The sequence below is a fragment of the Canis lupus genome, chromosome 4 (genome assembly GCF_048164855.1).
Source record: "Canis lupus baileyi chromosome 4, mCanLup2.hap1, whole genome shotgun sequence".
In the NCBI taxonomy this organism is placed as follows: domain Eukaryota; kingdom Metazoa; phylum Chordata; class Mammalia; order Carnivora; family Canidae; genus Canis; species Canis lupus.
This window is the reverse complement of record NC_132841.1, coordinates 59,277,603-59,298,484: the sequence shown is the minus strand read 5'-3', so window position 1 is coordinate 59,298,484 and position 20,882 is coordinate 59,277,603. Positions and strand designations below refer to the sequence as shown.

The 20,882-nt window shown below is 57.5% G+C and overlaps 1 protein-coding gene and 1 long non-coding RNA gene across 7 annotated transcripts in view; one reads left to right on the top strand and one right to left on the bottom strand.

Annotated features, from left to right (window-relative positions):
* The window catches only part of SYNPO (synaptopodin), a 54,900-nt gene extending 34,221 nt beyond the window's left edge, over nucleotides 1-20,679 (top strand). For 4 of the 6 annotated variants that reach the window (XM_072824508.1, XM_072824512.1, XM_072824510.1 and 1 more), the window contains 2 exons: nucleotides 10,093-12,446; nucleotides 17,788-20,679. In XM_072824508.1, the coding sequence (XP_072680609.1) occupies nucleotides 10,093-12,446; nucleotides 17,788-18,522 (3,089 nt within the window). In that variant the 3' untranslated portion in view covers nucleotides 18,523-20,679. Of the gene's footprint in view, nucleotides 1-4,055; nucleotides 4,520-10,092; nucleotides 12,447-17,787 lie in introns of those variants that run through there. The other 2 variants (XM_072824509.1, XM_072824511.1) reach the window with 2 other exon arrangements.
* On the bottom strand, nucleotides 2,583-10,127 carry LOC140632468 (uncharacterized). Its single transcript, XR_012030068.1, has 2 exons — nucleotides 3,009-10,127; nucleotides 2,583-2,835 (listed from the first exon to the last, which is right to left on the bottom strand). It is a non-coding gene; the product is annotated as an uncharacterized lncRNA (long non-coding RNA).
* Nucleotides 20,680-20,882: the final 203 nt, after the last annotated feature.

Genomic DNA, 20,882 nt, shown 5'->3' with positions numbered 1-20,882 from the left:
TGGTGAATGGCATAAGGGACTTGGCAGGGTCAGCAGCCTCCAGCACGCCCAGGGCCATGATGTCCTCTTGGCTGCAGGGCTGTGCACCGTGGCTGCACCTTCCCTCCTAGGAGTCTTGGACCTGGGGGCCTCCCCGAGGGGCCTGGGCACTCATATCTAGCAAGGGCCAGACCTGGGATTCAAACCTGCTTCTCTCTGCTATAGCACATTGGCTAGAGATTGACACCGGGGTGCCCTTGCAGAGAGGATGCTGGACGGCGGGGGTACTAAGAATGAGGGGAACTTGGGCTGTGCTCGACTGTGAGCAGAAGAGCCACACCAGCCTCAGAGATGGCCAGAGAAGGGAAGAAGACAGATAAACATCCTGAGCCCAGCAGAGTTATGCAGAGGTGGGTTTGTGCAAACTGCTAAAGTTAAATCCCCCTCAGGCATGTACAGTACTTTATACTGTAGGAATCATTTCTGCATCTCATTTATGCAGCAGTGACTCTGCAAAGCAGATATTATCATCCTTGTGTCACTGATGAGGAAGTCGAGACCCAGAGAGGTGAGGTGCTTTACCAAAGGTAGCCCTCAAGTGGCACAGGATGCCTTGTTGAACAGGGCGTGGGAGGAGAATGGGCCGCGCCTCTGGCTGGACTTGGTAAAGAAAGGCTTTCTGGGAAGGGCAGCCTGGCTGAGCGGATGTGGGAGTGGAGACCGCATACCACTCACTGGCCAGATAACCCTGGCAAATCCCAAAAACCTTGCTGAGCCTGTTTTCTCATCTGTCAAATGGGTATAATGGCCCCCCAGGCCACAGCTTGTGAAGAGAAAATGAAATAACATAATAATGTAATGATAACACTTAAACCAAATGCCTGGAATATAAGAAGTGTCCAATAAACAGCAGTCTGATAAAAGTGGAGTGTGTCTCACCGGACAGGTTTGCCCTCCGCAGTCACCTGCCCTGACCAAGGGACTCCCAGAGCCTTCTTTGGCAGATGTGCATCTAGCCTGAGACCTGAGAGTTGGCATGGCTCAGGGAACTGCCAGGGGAGGCAGGTGAGCAAGCCTCCAGGAACAGGAGGTCCCAGGGTCAGGCGGCCTCCGGGGATAGGCAGCCTCCGGGGACAGGCGGCCTCCGGGGTCAGTGGGCCTCCAGGGACAGGCGGCCTCCGGGGTCAGGTGGCCTCCAGAATCAGGCGGCCTCCGGGGTCAGGCGGCTTCCAAGGACAGGCGGCCTCCGCGGTCAGCGGCCTCCGGGGACAGGCGGCCTCCGGGGTCAGTGGGCCTCCAGGGACAGGCGGCCTCAGGGGACTGGCGGCCTCGGGGTCAGGTGGCCTCTGGGGACAGGTGGCCTCCGGGGACAGGCGGCCTCCAGGGACAGGCGGCCTCCGTGATCAGGCGGCCTGGGGGGGTCAGGCGGCCTGGGGGGACAGGCCACGGGTGCACGGGGTCCACGCTGGTGGCGGCTGCAGGCGCCCAGGCTCCCTGCGCTGTTGCCTTGCCGAGCGGCCCGGAGTGGCCGTCATTATCATTCCTGCTGCGTTCTTTCTCCGGGGCTATTTATTTTTCTGTGAGGAAGGAATGTGGGGAATTTACCGCAGGGCGCTGGCCTTCACTCTCGCTGCAGCGGCCTCTTCTGTAAGAGGGAAGCAGCCCAGACAGCTGAGGAGGCCGAGGCGAGGCCGAGGCGGAGGAGGGTCCCGGCCCAATCCGGGTCGAATCCGGGGCCAGGGCGGTGGGGCGGTTATGTAACCCACCGGAGGCCCCGCGCAGGTACCACGTAATGCACGCAGCTCCCGTGGAACTCTCCCCGGATCACCCCCTTCACTCTCAGACTCTGCACAAGCCCCTCGGCTCTGTTGCTCTCAAAGGTGCCTTTCTCTCCAGCTGGTCTTGATTTGGGGTAGGGGTGGTGGAGGGGCAAGGGGTGGGGATTGTCCTGAGCCTTCCTCTGGCCTCTGCTGGGCTGGCCTTGTGGCTTAGAATGCCTCTATAGGTCCGCCTTTTCAAGACCTAGGGCATATGCCACCTCTTCCGGGAAGCCTTCCAGGATTCCTTTGTCTGAATTAGTCTCTTTTGGGCTCTTTATTCTCTCAGCATTTAATGGAATATTCTGCCTCTTAGGTCTATCACTGCCACTTGAGGCCTCATCTCCCTTGTCACCCACAAACATGTTGCTCCTTCCCTCCTTCCTTCTCTCCACTTCTTCCAGGAAGTACCCTGTAGATGTCTGATCTAGAATCTAGATGAATATGACACCTAGACGAATCCAGAAGTTGTCTCCCGGGACAAATGGCAGGGCAAACTGTGAAGGTGGATTTGGATCATGGGAGGCTCCCTTCAGTCATTTATTTCTTCAACACTTACTGAACTCCCGAGTCACGGCCTCTGCTGAGTGTGGGGGCATTTAGAGAGGATGACACCTGCTCTGGCCCCAGCTTGCTACAGGGCCAAGAGAAAGGGCTGCATCTTTGCGGAGGGCCCAGCGTGCCAGGCCCTAAGCTGGGTGCTGGAGACGCAGAGAGGGACTAGGCCCACGCACACCCCTGGCAGAGGCAGTTTAGGGAAACCGTCTCTCGGCCATGGCTCACCACCTTTTGTCTCCTGGATTAAACATGTCTGGAAGGGCAGGGTGTGGCAGTCCTTTCTGTCCCGAGGCTCCCAGGGCTGGGGTGATGGAGGCTGGTGTGACAGGAGAGGACGGGGCTGGGCAGGCCTGGCTTACCAGGGCTGTTCTGGGAAGTGGGGGCCTGAGGCTGAGCATGGTTCTCCATGAACCAGTCCTTTCCAGTTGGCCATGCACCTGGGACTGAGCCTGCCTCTCTCCGGGTCACCATATTCAAGTCCCTGAAAACGACCATACAGCAGAGGTCTAGCAACGAGCAGTGCTTGTGGCCTAAAGGATAGCTGTCAGCTAAAGCCCCTGCCGACTGGAGAACCCAGAACCCGATCCTTTGGTTTCCCCCCATCCCACCCACCCTGCCCTGCCTGATGCCAGCCCACTTCCAGTAGAGAGATACCAGGAGTTGGGCCAGGTCTGCTTCCCCTCAGGCCTTGGTCCTAAGCTTTCTCAACTTGTCATTTCCTCTGACCCCTTCTGCCCTGAGGCCCCTGGGCCAGCTTGAGCGGGAGTGGAGCACTGATCTTGGGAGTCCAGATGGATTGATGAGGGCTTCCTGGAGGAAGTGGCAGTTGGGCTGGGCCTGGAACAGTGGATGGGGAAAATGAGCTCTTCAGAAGGAGAGAGGCCCAGGCCTGGAATCAGACTCCCAGATCCAGCTCTGCTCTGCCTGCCGCTTGCTGGCTGTGAGGTCTGGGGTGAGCTCTCTAAATCTGTGAGTCTCTTTTTCCTCCACAGAGGTCAGGGAGCCTCTCTCATAAGTTGCGGTGAGGTTTCGATGAGAAAATACATGCTAACCCCTTAGCTCAGCAGTAGCTGGGACTCCTCACATGTTGGCTGCTGTCATCCTCATTGACTTCATTGTTATTCTCCAAGCACGCGTGGAAGGTGTGGGGGACGGGGGGAGGGGGACACAGAGATGAAGCCTTTGAGGCCCCTGCCCTGGAGGCTTCTGTAGTCTGCAGGGAGGTGGGAATGGGGGATAAGACCGAGACTGTGATTGCTGTAGAGCAAGACCTTGGGAGGAGGCAGTGTGGCCGGTGTGATGGGCCCTGGCCTGGGCGCTGGGCCACCCTGTTTGAATTCCAACCCTGCCTCTACCTGGCTGTGCCACATCGAGCAGGTCACCTCACCCCTCTGAGCCCATGGAGACGAAGGTACTGCTGACCTCAAGGGTTGCTATAAATGAAGCAAGGACCTGGCAGGTGGTGAGCACGCCCCGAAGGGTAATTCTCACTCATGTGAATAATATGCAGAGTGATGAGGTTATGATGAAGTGGCGCAGAGAAAACATTGGTGGACCAGGCGAGGCCTTTCGGAGGGAGCGGCGGCATGTGAGCAAGGTGGGAAGGCTGGGGCAGGTAGAAAGGATGTGAGACAGAGAAGGTTCCAGGTAGAGGGGTCGGGTGCAAAGCACACTCGGGAGGCGGGAACTCACAGGGCGCCGATGGGAAGCAAGAGCCATTGGATCTTCTCTGGCCGCTGCTGAGGGAACAGGGAGCAGGTTAGCAAGCTCTCAGGCGAGCCCCGGTGTCAGGGGCCCTGAATGCCAGGATGAGGACTTGCTGTTCGATCCTTCACATCCTGGGGAGGCAGGAGAGAGAAGTGAGCGAAGCCAGGCAGAGGGAGATGAATCTGGCAGCACGGGGCGGGTAGATTGGCGGAGGAGAGACTGGGGGCGGAGAGGCCATTTAAAAAGCTGTTGCAAAATCGCTTTTCCTGATAAAGAGCTGGGCTGAGTCATCTGTGGAGGAGAGAAGTCACATCCAGCTCCTCCGTTGCCTTCGAAGTGGGATTTTCCTCTCTTTGTCAGCGAGGCAATTGGCTGCCTTTCCCCGGAGGCTTTGAGAACCGAGGCCGGCTCAGCATCCAGGGGGAAGCTGGGCTGCAGGAAGGAGCCAGCTGGAGTGAGTAAGATGAGCACTCGGAGGTGCCTTTGTGCTTTGGGGTGTGTGACTTAGGGCCTCTGGCATCCCTCTCTGGTCTCAGTTCCCCTCCGGGCCTCAAGAGAAGAGGCCTGTGGTGGCTTCTGACAGCCTGTTAGCAAGGCTGGAGCTAGGTCTGGGGCTCACCATTTCTGTTCTTAGGCATCTCCCATGTTCTGGCAGTCCTCCTCACCTTAGTATGAATTATTCTCCTCCTGAGAGGAAGGCTGGCAGCCTGCCGAGATTCAGTCAGGTTGCACTCCCTGGGACTTGGCGTGGATGGAGAACTCCCTAGGGAATAGAGGCTGTGTCATTTCCTCCTTTTCCAGCCTAGAGGATGGGGGGCAGGGGCTGGCAAGGCGGCCAGGCCATTACTCAGGCCCAGTTCATCTTCCTGCCTCCAGCCAGGCCAGAGGTTGTGCACCGGGCAGCCATTGGTTCCTTCCTGACCCGGCAGGGGGGCAGTTTACCCAGCCTGTTTACCTGTCCCATTGCCAAGACTCCCGGGCGGCCACAATGGGCTGCCTCCAGCCAGTCTCTATTCCCACCTCTGGCTCCCTGTCCCACTCCACCCTACGTGGGGCCTGGGTACTCCCATTGACGGCAGCCGTGTGAAGAAGCATTTCCTTGAATTCTCTCCCTGTCCTGACCTTCTGCTCTGGCCTCCCTTCCCCTGCCCCACCTCCTTCCTTCAGATCCTCTGTCCAGACTGGCCTGATGGTCTGGCAACTGCCTGCAGAGGTGATAGGGGTGGGAGAAAGGGCTTATCCCTGCCAAAGCACAACTGGAACTTAAGTCTCCTGACTCCCTATACCAGTCTCTGTCCACTCATACCAGTCTCTGTCCACTCAGAGCCTGTTATCGGGAGGTCCTTCATCTCCTAGCAGTCATTTATACCTTAGTAAGAATTAGTTCTAGCAGCCCTTCTCCTGAGAGGAAGAAGGGAGCGTTGCATGAGTTGTCCTAGGCAGCTGGGGACATGGACTATGTGATGAGGAAACAGGCTGTTTTGCAGACCCTCATCCAAAAGCTCTGGAGCCTCCATTGGTGTCCCCTCCCTCCACAGCCTGGGTCTAGAAGGCAGAATGGTTAAGAAATGAGACTCAGCAACTAGACTTTGAGTTTGGAATCCCAGCTCTGCTACTTACAACATGTATGGCCTTGGACAGGTCTCTCTGAGCTCCAGTTTCATCTGCAAACTGGGGAGAATAATAGGGTTGACCTCTTGGAGTTGGGGGGAGAACTGAGTAGAGTGTGCAGCGCAGCCCCTGGGTGGCAGTGGGGGCTGTGTGGTTGCAGCAGCCATTGTAGTCATCATTCTGACAGCTGACAGCTGCACTTGGGGCTTCTCCCCCACACCCCCCTCTGAGGGAGTTAGCCCTGTTGGACCCCTTTCTCCTGACCCCGGGCAGCTCTTCCTTGTGTCTGCCCTCACCCCTTCCTCTGCTGAAGGCCTGTCTTCAGAGCTCCCGACCCATTGTCCAGGGTGGGTCACTCAAGGGCCAGCACCCCACCCCCCTGAGAAGAGGGGGCATCACGGCTTACACAGGCACAGGCTGCAGCCATGCAGGTGGGGGGCTCGGGAGGCACCTGGCCCCTGCGGCCCTCGGCCACCTCCTGCTTCTTTGGCGGCAGGGAGCACCATCCGGCTCCTGGCTGGCCGGGACATGGCCAGAGGCAACCATTCCTGAGTCTGGGGGATGTTGCGTGGAACTGCCGCCCCTGGTGCCCTGCAGTGCGGGACTCTGGGGTGCCTGTGGCCAGCCCGGCCCCCCTTCTCCCAGCTTTGTTTGTGCAGGGTGGCAGAAATCGGCTGGATCGCTGGCAGGGTCTTGTCCAAGCCTCCTGCCGGATTCCTTTTCCGTGGAGTCACTGCAGGCGGGGGGTGGGGGCACAGGAGCTCCCTCAGAGGCAGGGCTCTCTCACCCCTTGGCCTTTTCAGCTGCCCTCCTCTAGTCCCAGAACAGCAGTGGGGGGAAGTTCCAAGCCCGCTGGGGGTCAGCAGACAGGGTACTGGCCCGGGGCCTACTCTGCGATCCTCTCCCTCTCTGAGCCTCCAGGCCTGCTTAACCCAGAGGCCCTTCATGCTTTGACATTTTGAGTATTTTCTAAACCCTTGGCCTTTAGAACCAGTCTGGGGATAGGATGGAAGCAGAGAAGCAAGGGAAAAACAGGCAAGTGCAGGGGACATTGGGAAGTCTGGATTTTTCAAACACTGAAGCACTTTCTGTGAGCCCCACGCTGTGGGGACGCGCTAGCCACAAAGCTTGGTGCTCTCTGGAGTCATGTAGAGCCAGGGACGAGTCAGCTCTGTACTTTCTGGCTCTGTGACCTTGGGCAACTCACTTTACCACTCTGAACCTGGTTTTCTCATCACTGAAAAATAGACAATAGGGACGCCCGGGTGGCTCAGTAGCTGAGCACCTGCCTTTGGCTCAGGGCGTGATCCCGGGGTCCTGGGATCGAGTTCCGCATCAGGCTCCCCACAGGGAACCTGCTTCTCCCTCTGCCTATGTCTCTGCCTCGCTCTCTGTGTCTCTCATGAATAAATAAATAAAATCAATTTTAAAAGTAGATAATAATGGTTCATGCTTCATAGCATTGTTGTGGAAATGAAATAAGAATATGTATAATCGATGTTAGCAGTTGTGTCATAAGAAACACCCGTGAGACTATGGATGTGTATCCTGACCGTGTCCCATGGGGATGTGATTTGTGTCTGTGAATCTCTGCAGGGCTCTCAGGTTGGAAAGAAAAAGAAATTTTTTTCATCTATGTGGCAGTAGAGGTTGGGGGTGAATGTAAGGTGTGACTTTATAGCTAAAGAGCCTTTGTTAGTGGGACGCAGCCTCTTAGGGCACTGAGCTCCCTGTCAGTGGCGTGTGTAAGCAGAGGCTTGTAACTCAGGGGCATGGTCTTAGCGTCACAGGAATTATGTGGGCAGTTGGGCCCAGGGACAGCCATTGTCGAGACTCTAAGGTTCTGGGGCTTGGGGCAGTAATCCCTGCCTCTCCAACAGCACTGACATCCCCTGCTATGTGACCTTAAGAGAATCTCCTTTGCCAGAAGAAGCTCTGACCCCTTCCAAGGAGCAGAGAAGGGTTACCACCGAGCAGCTCCTCCCCTGTCCACTGGGCTTGATGACAATGAGTGCTGCTGACATTCATGACCTCATTACAGCCTCTCAACCCTAACGTCAGTACTTTTATCACTTCTTCTCAGTTAAGGAAACTGGCTCCCAGAGGTGTGGTAACTTGCCAAGGTCACACAAGTAGCAAATGGCAGAGCCCGGATTTGGGCCAGGAGTCCTGGTTTCACAGCAGAGCAGAGGAGGCGAACATTGTATGAGCCCAGCAACCTCTCAGGGGCCCCTGTGTGGCTGGCTTGCCCCTATCTAAGACCCCACCCCAGGGCAGTGGCCTGGCCAAACCCGCAAATCCTTCATCTTTTATAGATGGGGTGATCTAAGTAGCAGAGGAGCCCTACTAAGAGGGAGCAAGTGTCAGGGTGCACAAGGCAGGCTCTTCTGGACAGGTGGGCACGGGTGTGTGTGGGTGGGGAGCCAGATCCTGATGGGAGGCAGGGAGAAGGAGGTGGAGACCAGACAGCTGCTGCTCTGACCCTGGGGTGACTCTCTGGACCTCAGTTTCCTCATCTATACAATGGGGGTGATGATCAAAGAGCTCCTCTGTAAGGACCCTTCTGGTGCTGGGAGTCCATGAATTCTGAGCCTCGCTGGCAGGGTGCCTGGAAAGACTGTCCCTGGAGACCCATTCAGCATGTCATGGCCAGCGCTAATGAGGGCATGGTAGGAGGGAGGGCAGGGTCAGATTCCTCAAGAACTAATTAGCTTCCCACAGTAGGGAGGGGCGGGGGGAGGATGACAGACAGAAGAATTTTTCCAGCCACCGACTGTTAACCATGCCCACAGGCTATCTCATCCATCTGTCCACTGGCCCATTTGTTCATTCATTGTTCAATAAGCATATATTGAGCACCAATGTGTGCCAGCCGGGCGCTGGGGGTATAGAGAGAAATGGTTGCTGACTGTGAACGTAGTGAACGTACAGATGAACAGGGGTCTGACCCCAGCTTGATCACTGATCTCGGGTCCCAGACTCCAGCCTTAGACAGAACCTGCCCCACCCCCCACCCCATGACTGTGTCCCGTACATCCCAAAGGGACCTTCTGGAACAAGCAGGCAGCTTGAGCATGGGTTGTGAACCCAGCGAGAACTGGGTTTGACTCCAGCTTTGCAGCCCTTTGCTGTGTGACTATGGCTGAGCTGAGTTCCTTACAAAGCCTCTGGACCTCATTTTCCACTTCTGTAAAACAGGGGCAAGTAATGTTTGTCTCCTACCAATATCCTTGTGAGGACAAAATAAAGTAATGCCACGTGCTAGTAGAGTCGCTGCAGAAATTAGTCCAATGTCTTACTCTCATGATATTAAAATATGAGGAGTTTAAAAATGATTATTTAAATAAAAGCAAGAAAGTAGTAGTAGTCATAGCAGAAAAAATAAATAAATAAATAAATAAATAAATAAATAAATAAATAAATAAAAGCAAGAAGAAACTGGTCGCAGTTGTTACTGATTTGCAGTGTGGGTTCTCAGGGGTGGAGGGACATTTTTTTACTGAATTCTTTGTGGGTTTTAAATTTTTTTAAAGTTTTAGACCATGTGAATGCATTACCTACTCTAAAAAGAGGAAGTGTTAGTGTCATCAAATGATTGAAAGTGTAAAGGCCCCTAAGACAGGCCCATAGAAAATCTCCTGGGGGGTTTGTTCATGCATTCAGTAATGCCTACTGAGTGCCCACTTTATGCCAGGCACTATTCTAGGGGCCAGAGACAGAATGATGACCAGGTCAAACAAGGTCATTGCCCCCTTAGCGCTTACATTCTAGGTGGGGCGACTGATGATAAACAAGGAAATGATAATCGCAAATTATGGTGAATGTCATGAAGAAAATAAAGCAAAGAGACGGGATAGGAGAGGGGAGGACTGATTATAGAAGAAGACCCCTCCAGAGAGGGAACATTCAAGCGAGTCCCATGTGGCAAGAAGGAACCAACATGGAATACCACCTGGGAAAAGATCATTCCAAGCAGAGAAAAGAGCAAGTGCAAAGGTCCTGGGGCAGGAACAAACTCGGCATTTTCAAGGAATTGAGAGAATGCCAGCAGGGCAGAGCCTAGTGAGTGCAGAAGGGTGGTAGGGGATGAGTCAGGGCTGTAGCGGGTACTGCTAGGGTGAGATGTTCTTGCTGAGTGCAGTATCAACAACCTTCAGAGGGAAGCCAAATGAGGGTCAGGTTCATCCCGAAAGGGTAATCGGGAGGTTTTACACAGGCGGTGGCATTTGAGTTGGGCCACGATTGTTGGGTCAGGGATCTTTATGAGGAGAGGGGATTCCAGGAAACAGTGAGTAAAGATCAACTTCCAGAGGAAAAGATCATCAGTAGGAGGGACACAGTGGCCATCTGTCTGTCTGTCTCTGTACCCCCGTGGCTCTACATTCCCACTCGCTAACTGGACCTCTGTCCTTCTCTACAGCGTTGGGCCAGAGCACTAGCCTCACCGAGAGAGATCTGAAAGAGGCCAAGGCCCGGAGTCAACAGATCGCTGCCCAGCTGACCACCCCTCCCAGCTCCAACTCCCGGGGCGTCCAGCTCTTCAACAGGCGCCGGCAGAGAGTGAACCAGTTCACCTCGGAGAACCAGGGCCTGAGGGGCCCCAAGCCCAGCCAGGAGTCCCTCAGAACGCCCCCTGCCAGCCCTGCAGGCTATGCCTCAGGGCTCTGCTTGAGTCCCCCCTCACTGCCTGAACCAGGCCCTCCAAGCAACCCCGACCTCCGGAGCCCTGACGCGGGGGTCCCTGCTCACAGCATGGAGGGATGCTCAGAGAAAGCCAACTTGCTGCGGCACCTGGAGAAGGTGGCCAGCGAGGAGGAAGAGGTCCCGCTGGTGGTTTATTTGAAGGAGAATGCAGCCCTGCTGACGGCCAATGGGCTGCACCTGTCCCAGAACCGAGAGGTCCAGCAGAGCCAACCAAGCCCGCCCACGACAGAGGCCCACAGCCCAGCTGCAGATGGCAACCAGAACCTGTCCTCACTCAGTGCCACCCTCACCACACCAGCTCCTAACAGCAACCACAGCCTGCCAGCTGCAGACATCAACCAGAACCCACCGGCGACTGTCACCCCGCAGAGCCTGCCGCTCTCAAACAGCCAGCAGCCCTCGGAGGCACAGCTCCCTCCCAATGGCACGGCGTCAGATTGCAAACCCAGCAGCCTGTGTTCCAGCGGGCAGCCCCCAGAGCCAGCTGCGGAGGTGAGATCCAGCACACTTCTGATTGATAAGGTGGCAGCTCCACCTACCACCACCAACACCTTCTCCAGAGAAACTACTCCCATCTCCGACTCTGGGACCCCAGCCCCGGATTTCATGTCCAGCTCCCTGCTCATCGATGTACAGCCCAGTGTCCCAGTGGTGCCAACAGAACAAGAGACGTCTGGGTGGGCAGCCACGCCCACGCCCACCAAGCTATACAGTGAGGTCCACTTCACACTGGCCAAGCCCCCATCAGTGGTCAACAGGACCGCCAGACCCTTCGGCATCCAGGCGCCGGGGAGCACCAGCCAGATGGAGCGGAGCCCCATGGTAGAGAGACGACATCTTGGGGAGAAGGCCTTGGCTTCCCAGCCCCCCATCGTGGCAGACAGGAGCCCTCGGCCACAGAGACACGTGATGTCCCACAGCCCCATGGTGGAAAGGAGGTCCGTGGCACAGCGAAGCCCTGCCTTGGAGAGACGCCCCTTGGGGAACTTCACTCCACCTCCCACCTATGCCGAGACCTTGTCCACGGCCCCCCTGGCTCCCCGGGTTAGGTCTCCCCCCTCCTACTCTGCCCTTTACCCCAGCTCCGACCCCAAGCCTTCTCATCTGAAGAGCCAGGCGGTTCCTGCCAGCAAGACGGGCATTTTGGAGGAGTCAATGGCCCGCAGGGGCAGCCGGAAATCCATGTTCACTTTCGTGGAGAAGCCCAAGGTGACCCCGAATCCAGACCTGCTGGACCTGGTACAGACGGCTGATGAGAAGCGGAGGCAGAGGGACCAGGGGGAGGCAGGCGTGGAGGAGGAGCCCTTCGCGCTGGGGGCTGAGGCCTCCAACTTCCAGCAGGAGTCAGCACCCCGGGACAGGGCCAGCCCCGCGGCGGCCGAGGAGATCCTCCCGGAGTGGGCCTCCTGCCTCAAGTCACCGCGCATCCAGGCCAAGCCGAAGCCCAAGCCCAACCAGAACCTGTCCGAGGCCTCCGGGAAGGGGGCCGAGCTCTATGCCCGCCGCCAGTCCCGGATGGAGAAGTATGTCATCGAGTCCTCGGGCCACACCGAACTGGCCCGCTGCCCTTCACCCACCATGTCCCTGCCTTCATCCTGGAAATATTCCACCAATGCTCCTGGCGGCTTCCGAGTGGCCTCCCGGAGCCCAGCCCGGACCCCGCCCGCCTCCCTCTACCACGGCTACCTGCCTGAGAATGGGGTCCTGCGCCCCGAGCCTACCAAGCAGCCGGCCTACCCGCTGCGGGCCTCGCTCTACGTCCTCTCGCCCATCAAGGAGCCTGTCAAGGCCTCGCCGAGAGCTGCCTCGCCCGCCAAGCCCAGCTCCCTGGACCTGGTGCCCAGCCTGCCCAAGGGGGCCCTCCCGGCGTCGCCCGCCCTGCCTCGGGCCTCCCGCTCCTCACCGGGCCTCTACACCTCTCCTGGCCAGGACGGCCTCCAGCCCACGGCCGTGAGCCCAACCTACAGCAGCGATATCTCCCCCGTGTCGCCCTCCAGGGCGTGGTCTCCCCGAGCCAAGCAGGCCCCCAGGCCTTCCTTCTCCACCCGGAATGCTGGGATCGAGGCTCAGGTGTGGAAGCCTTCCTTCTGCTTCAAGTAAAGGATCCCACAGGAATCCCACTACCTGGCAGGGCGCCCTCTCTGAGGGCGGGATGGAGAGCAGATGTGTCTGGAAGTGGCACAGAGCTGAGGGTCAGGAGTATGGGGACTCGGGGCTCAGAGGCTGATGCTGCCACCAGCTAGCTTTGTGACTTTGGGCAAGTCACCTCCGCTCTCTGGGCTACAGCTGCCACAAGGGTCATTAGACTCCACGTCTGAGGGATCTGCCGTCCGATACTGGGTCGAGGGGGAGGGTCATGGAGAGAGAATTCCCTTGGCAGGCCGAAATGAGGCTGGGGGGGCTTCCTCGGGCCTTGGTGATCTGTAGGGATGCCAGCGTCTTGCTGGGGAATGGCCTAGAAGGGGGCCCCAAGATGGGCTTCTGAAGTCAACAGAGCCGGCCAGTGCCTCTGTGCAACCAGCCAGCCAAGGGTCCGCCTCCTCAGCTGCTCCAGTTCCTGGCATCCTTCTGCCTGTCGCTGGCTTCTTACCTGCACTGGTCTGTCTCCTCCACCTCTGCCTTCTGGACACCGTTTCCTCTCCGCTGCTTCAGAGAGCTTTGCCTCGGCCGCCACGTTCTCTCCTCTCGTGGGCTCTTCTGCTGGATGAGGACTTAGCCCACCACCGCTGTCTGATGCTTTCCTCCCTGCCCCTCTGCTTCCCTGCCTCCATGTCCTCTGCAGACACCTGGCTCCCCTTTAGGGACCAGACCTCCCTCCTGGTTCCACCCGGCTCGCCCTCCGTGTGCTGGGGCGTGCGAGGTCCCAGGGCGTCCCCGAGAGGAGGGGAGCCCTGTAGAAGGATGTGCAGGGTGTGCAGTGAGACGGGCCCCTGGCAGTCCATTGGCTAGCTGGCCTTCAACCTCAGCCAAGATCTGCCCAACTAAGAGCAGCTATCTCTATGCAGTGGAGGGGGCCGCAGGGAGAGAGGCTGGGAGGAGGGTCTGGTCCCATCTCAGCCTCCCCTTGCTGTGTGAGTCTGGCCAAGTCACCTTCCCTCTCTGGACGTGTTTTCTTATTTGTACAGTCAGTGCCCTTCCAGCCGTGACAGTCTGTGAGGATTGGGAGGAGAGGCTGGCGCTCTGGGAGAAAGGCCTTGTAAGTGATAAGACAGTCCCCTGGGAAGAGTGGGGGAGGAAACGGGCTGTTGCCATAGAACCGTTGGAGATGGAGATGTGAGGTCTGTGAGGACCTGGGAGGGTGTGGCTGGAGGCCAGGGGATCGGAAGCCTAGGCTGGTCCCGCGCAGGCTCAGGGTGGCCTGGGGACCGTGGAAGCATAGTAAGGGCTGGGCAGGAGCACAGCAGATTGGTGGGACGGAGGAGGAGCCCTTGAAGCTTTGAGGAGAAGGCCGGGGTTTCAGAGGTCTGGACTCTAACAGATGAATTCCATGTGAATCTTTGGGTTTCAGTGTCCCCTACAGTGAGGGTGCTGAGTCAGGTAGTGTGAGATTCTCACCACCTCTGACACATTTGATGCGATACGGTCCCCAAATCAGGCTTGGTGGGGTGGGGTGGGGGGAGAGAATACGGACGCAAGAGGCAGCATTCAGATGGAAGCCTCCCAAGGCTGGGGGCCGAGCACCACCCACTTTCTCTTCCCCAGCCCTATTTCTGGGCTCCCAGCGGGGCGAGGGGTGGTGGAGGCGGTGCCCATGCTGGGCTGAGCCTGCAGTTTTCGTGAGCTCTGGGCTCGTCTCCATGGGAACAGGGGGTGCCTTCCTAGTGAGTTCATTCTGCCCAGAACTTGGGGGCATGCGTGGGGGAGTCGTAAGTAAGCTCAGCTTCTTCATGCCAGGCCCCTCCCAGGACGGAGTGAAGCCCCTACCCCGACCCCTGATCCCTGATCCCTTCTACCCCTGAGGGCTAGCTAGCAACCGAAGAGCCCACCCTCCATCCTGCAGCTCCTGCGGCCAGGCTGGCCGAGCTCTTCCCCCAACTTTGTTTTCTCTCCTGTTCTCAATACACTCAGCCTCAAATCTGTCTCGCTTCTTTCTTTCTTCCGCGCTCTCTGGCTGGTGGTCTGGGCTCTCCCCTTCCTCCCTGATTCTGGCCCGGGGAGCGGGGTAGGACGACTCAGTTGCCATGTGTGAGCGTGTGGCGTGTCTCTGTGAGCTGTCTGCGACTGCTGTGTGTCCGGATCTGCCGTGGGTACAGAGGTGTGGTGGCTTGGAAGTGGGGGCTCCCCTCTCCTCCTTGGGTCAGCACTTAGGGAACCATAGTCCCATGAAAATCATTCTTCTGTTTTCTCCTTCATGCAGAGTTTGGCCCAAAAGGCTATAGGGTGTGGGGGAAACCCACAGCCCCTTACAGTCCAGGTGTGTTTGAATTCTTTAAAAGTGGAATGTAAATGCCTTTAGGCAGAGCATATACTTTCTGGTTCCCTCCGGCCCCCTCCCCCTCGCCCTGTTATCTAAATCGGGCAATTTCCCCTATTCATCGCCCCCTGGCTCCTGCAAATGGTTTCTGCCCCGGGTGGAGAGGAACAAACTGCCATCAAGAGTCAGAACTGGGTTGTCCCAGATCTGCACCTGACTCCCTGTGTGACCTCAGACAACCCCTTCTCCCCCGGGCCTCAGTTTCCCTTCCGTATGAGGAAGGGCTTGCAGTAGGTAGCCTGGGAGCCAGCTCTGGTCTCTGATAGTTCCTCTCTGACTGCTCAAGGCTTCACCCCACACACGTGCCCTGCAGTGGAACTGGTGCTGGGTTAAGTGGGCGCTGCCTTCTGAATTTTTACCCATGTGCATTTCCAGGGAGTTCTGGCTTACATAATACATCGAGAGCTTTGTCAGAAAGTGAACGGCCCTGACTTCTCACAGCAGTTTTGTATTGTGCACCCCCACCTCCCCCATGCGCACACAGAGGCAGTACCGAGACATGGCAGTTCCGATGAGGTCAGGCTCTGGCCCACCTCCAAATGATGAGGAGCTGCTTACCACTGCCCAATATTGCAACCCCGGCTTGGAAAGTCCATTCTTTTACTCCTTCCCCCTCACGGGCCCTAACCTTCCCCTTGAGGCCACCAAAGGCAGAGGTGACCTGTAGAGATTTCAGACAGGTATCATAACTGCCCCTGCCCCAGCCCTTTTCCTGGCTGCAGAGCCCTGGTCCTTTTGCCCCCATGCTTGTTGGTGGGCTGGGATCGTGAACTCTGGGATCATTTCCCACAGTTGGGCTATCTGAAAGCTTCCTGGGAGGCGTCACAGGCAGAGCAGCTCCCAGTGTCTCTGGCTCACATATACGCAACTCTGACCCTGGGAGCCAAAGCGTTGGATCCTACGCTGAGTTTTAACTTTTCAAATGGATGATTGGGGTCTTGGATGTCCCCAGGAGATCCCCTCAGGGCCCCTCCAGTATTACCACCCCGTGAAAAATCTCCTATCCGGACGACTGCACAACATTCCTTTTTAGGTTTAAGGGACCTCATTTTGAGTCAGCTAATCTAGGAGCTGCTGCATTGTGTGCAGAAAACACACTCTGTGACTTCCTTTTGATTGGGAGGAACCCGATTCTGATTGGATGAGAGGCTGACTGGCTTGGCTGTGGCTGATTACTGATTGGATGAAAGAATGGATCTCATGAATGGCTCTAGATTTTGATTGGGTAGAAGACACTGAATGGACTGGCTAGTTCTGGACTCCGGGGGATTGACTGCTGCTGAATTTGCATTGGATCGAAGGCTGAGTGCACTGGTTTACTGCTGGAATCTGATTGGATGAAGAGGTGGTTTAGCAACTACAAGCAGGGCATGATCTTCAAGTCCTGCACTTTCTTTCATAGCAGTTCTCCCAAGTGCTTTAGCATGGTGTAGCCTTTGAGCAGGAGTAATCTCTCTCTCTCTCTCTCACACACACACACACATTCTGGTGGGGCAGGACACACCAGATAGTCATTTACACCTCTGAACTTCATTTTCATCCTTGTAAAATGGGTGTGATAATGCCAGCTACCTCATCAGCATGTTGTGAGGCTCTAATGAGAGACAAAGGATGACACTGCGACTCGTAGACTGGAAAGTCCCTAAACAGGTAGGAAACGGGTGCAGTAATGTTTAGCAGAGCAGTGCTTTATCACCTCAAAGATGTACAGCAACCTGGCTTCACCAAATCCGCACTCCCTACCCCATGCTGGCAAGAAGTCCAGCCAGGAGAGTGTGCTGCCTAGGGCAGAATGACCCCACTTCCTTTTGTGTTCCCATCTGTCAGTGGGAACTTCCTCTCTGTTCAGGGCATGGGAGGAAAAAAATTAGGAGGTGACCATGGCAACATGGCAAGAGGGTTGGGGCTGAGGGCCCTTCCCTAAGTCCTTGACGATTTTCTGTTAAAACTTTTTTTTTTAAGATGTTATTTATTGGGCAGCCCCGGTGGCTCAGCGGTTTAGCGCTGCCTGCAGCCCTGATTGTGATCCTGGAGACCCAGGATCGAGTCCCACGTCAGGCTCCCTGCATGGAGCCTGCTTCTCCCTCTGCCTCTGTGTGTGTGTGTGTGTGTGTGTGTGTGTGTGTGTGTGTCTCTCATGAATAAATAAATTAAAAAAATTTTTTTAAAGATGTTATTTATTTATTTATTCATGAGACACACACACACACACACAGAGAAGCAGAGATACAGGCAGAGGGAGGAGCAGGCTCCATGCAGGGGGCCTGATGCAGGACTCGATCCCCAGACTCCAGGATCGTGCCCTGGGCCAAAGGCAGACGCTAAACCGCTGAGCCACCCAGGGATCCCCTAAAAATTTTAACATAGATAATACATCCATATGTATAAAAAAACGTAAACTAATATAAAAAGTAGTACCTTAGAGCTTTATTTCCACTCCTGTGACTGCCTACTTTGCCCTGTTTGCCCCATTTCCTTTTTTAAAATAGTTTTAGCTCTTATTGTTTGCCCCATTTCCTAACAGCGTCCCACTTTGCCTAGTTTCATGTGTCGCCTTCCAGCATTTCTTTAAGGTCACTAACATCTACTGAGCATCACTCTCCCCCGGGGACTCTTCCGGTCCCGTGATATTCTTTTACATGAGTTATCTCATTTAGTCCTCAACAGCCCCGTGGAGTAGGTGCTGAAGGCACGGCCCCATGGCCCCATCGTACGGGGGACGAACTGAAGCCCCGAGGGCGCCCAAGTTGGTGCATAGGCACACGGTCGGGCTCCAGAGCGAGCGTCCCTAACCGCTCCCACCTGCGTCCCCGGGAAGCGGCGGCCGGGGCAGGGCGCGGCTGCTCGAGCGAGCGGGCAGAGCGCCCCCCGCCCCGCCCCGGTCCCGGCCCAGACGACCCGGCACTAACGCGGCCGCCCTCTCTGCTCTCTCCGCAGGACCGCCGCGAGAGCCTGCCCACCTCCCCGCCCTGGACGCCCGGCGCCTCCCGGCCCCCCAGCAGCCTGGACGGCTGGGTGAGCCCGGGGCCGTGGGAGCCGGGCCAGGGCGGCAGCAGGAGCAGCCCCCCGCCGCCCCCGCCGCCCCCGCCGCCCCCGCCGCCCAGGTCCCCCTCGTGGAGCGAGCGCTCGCCGTCCCCGCTGCGGCCCGAGGCCGAGGCGCGGCCCCCCAGCCGCCAGCTGCAGGCGCTCCTGGCGCGGAACATCATCAACGCGGCCCGGCGCAAGAGCGCCTCCCCGCGGCCGCCGGGCGCAGACAGCCTGCGGCCCTTCTCGCCGCCCGGGGCGCCCCCGCCCGCGCCCGCGCCCCCGCCCCCGCCGCGCCTGCGCTCGCCGCAGCCCGCCCGGCCCGGCCCCGCCGCCGCCCCCGGCCCCGCCCCCGCCCCCGGCCCCGGCCCCGGCCCCGGCCCCGCCGCCGCGTTCTCCCCGATTCCGCGGAGCCCGCTGTCGGCCGCGCCCTCGCCCTGCGCCAGCCCCCGGAGCCCGCTGCCCGCGCCGCCCCGGCCCTTCCCCTACCGCCGCTCGCCCACGGACTCCGACGTGTCCCTCGACTCCGAGGACTCCGGGGCTAAGTCGCCCGGGATCCTCGGCTACAACATCTGCCCCCGCGGCTGGAACGGCAGTGTGAGGCTCAAGCGCGGCAGCCTCCCCGCCGAGGCCCCCTGCACCACCTAGAGCCGCCCCCGCCCCCGCCCCCGCCCCCGCCCCCGCCCCATCCCCACCCGGGAGGGCTGAGCCAGAGGAAGAGGCCAGGGGCTTGGTGGATCCCAGCACCTCGTCCCGGGGTGCAGTGGAGATGGGGGGCTGGCCTCTTTGGACGAGGGGTCCGGCGAGGAGCGCCCTGGGCTTGGGGCTGGGGTAGTGATCCAAGCCTGGGCCTAGCGCTGCGTCCATCATTCAGGCATTGGGTGACCCTGGGCAAGACCCTTCCTCTTCTCACCTTCAGCTTTCCCATCTGTTTAATGGGACTCTGGCCACGGCAATCTTCGCAGGTCTAAATTCTCCCTCCCCTCCCATCAATACACGTGCACACGCACACGCCTGCCTTGGAGGAGTGGGGGTGTTGTGTATACGGACCCCTAGAGTCACTGCAGTTCAGGGTTCCAGACTCCTCCCTCCCTTCCTGGCTCTGCTCTCTGGAGTCTGGCAGATGAGGGGTGTGTTCAGAAGATCCTAGGCCTGAGTTCCCTGTCCAGGCTCCGGCTTGAGCATCGCCTCCCTGGCACCGAGTCGCAGGCAGAAGCAGCTGTTTTCCACCCCTTCCCAGACAAGCTCTATTTTTACCACCGTGACCTTTAGAGAGATCTCCCAGGCCAGCTCAAGGTGCCCTGCTGGTCCCTCTGGGACAAGAGGTGGAAAGATTCCTCCTCCCAGATCTCTCGTGTTTTTCCCACCCCAGGTCACACTATCAGGGCATCTTATCTGCTGCCAGAGAGGACAGCTGGAAGGTGACAACGTCTGTCCCCAGCCCCAGGACGTGGGCCTCCAGGAATGCTATGGGTGCCTCCGACACATCTATCTTTTCTGGGCCCTTTCATGGCAGGTGCCAGGCTCAAAGCTGAGCTGGGGAGAGAGTTGCTGATATGGAGCTATCTGCCATCCTGTGGCTTTACCTGATGGCCCCGAGTTTGAGGTTGCTTACTTAGAAAAGGGAAGGCAAGAGTTCCTTGTTGTGAGAGGTATTCAAGCAGTAGCCAGGATGCACAGAGGAGATTCTAGTAGGAAAAGGATTGGCTCGGATGACCTCTGAGGGCTCTCCCAGTCCTGAAATACATACATTCCATGCTGTTAGGAAGGGAGCAGATAGATGGTGGTGGAGGATTGGCTGGGCAGCATTCCAGGCAGAGGAGCACGGGTGGGTGAGTGAGAGGTTAGACTAGAGTCTGCCTGTGTTTCTGGTTCCTTAGGAAGTACCCCATGGTTCAGTGTTAGGCCCCAGTATCCACATGATGCCCAGATGAGTGGGCACCATTTTGCCCCATCCCTTTCCCATTACACTGTGGCCTAGCTAGTGCCTGGTGCCCAGTGACCTTGAGGAGCCTGGCTGCAGGCCCTAGCCTGTTCCCTAGACCTGGGTGGTTCCATTCCAATCTCCTGGAGAGGGACAAGGGAGGAATGTGGCTAAATTCTAGTTTCCAGAGTTGGCTGGTGGTGCCCTCTAGAGGTTCAGAATATCACCTTCAGAATACTGAGTGCAGAGGAAAGGTAGGGTTGGGGTATTGCAATTGGCTGAGGATCCAAGCGATGTAGGAGGAAGGATTCCAGGATGTTGCTAACAGTTGAGGGACCCAGTGTGGTCCAGGGTTAGGTGTAGACTTACCTACCCATCAGGTGATGTTAGACCTGGAACCCCTAGGGAAAGCTAGGGAAAGCTGGGGTCAGGGTGGGAGAGAGTTGGATGGGGATGCTTTGGAATTAAGGAGTAATCCCAGAGGGTGCCTAGGGCCTGAGGATTGGGAACACAGGCCCTGACAGTGGGAAGGTAAGAGGGTGCTCCTGCTTGATCCAGGATGAGTGGCCACATTTACTAAAGTCCCCGTCTGCTACAAGTTTCCTTGTAGCTTGGGAGGCTGGGGCTAAGGGCCTCTTTCATAGAAGAGACGCTGTCAGGCCACTGGTCAGTGCAGAGGCATAGAAAAAAACCACTCTGCCTGCATTTCCCCAAAGAACCAGCAGGAGGCAGCCCTGGGAAGCTGCAGTTCCGCAGGGCTGCTCTCCCTGTCACTGCCTTCTCCCCAGATCCTCTCCTCTAGCCCACTAGAGACTGCCTGTGTTCTGCCCCTTGCCTCCTGTAGAATTCATCTCCGGCCCTCAATAAATGCTTCTGCATCCTCCTGTCTCCAGCGTCATTTTCAGCTTCGTCTAAAGCCCCTCCCGTCCCCCCATGGAACAGTCCGAGGGACTCAGTGGGGATGAGAATGTTTGACACAGGAGGGATGGGGGCTTGGGGAGCAGCAACCATGGAGAGAGATGTGGAGCAATGGAAAACACAGAGGAGGTCCCAGGGTTGAAGTCCTGATCCTGTCATCTACGAG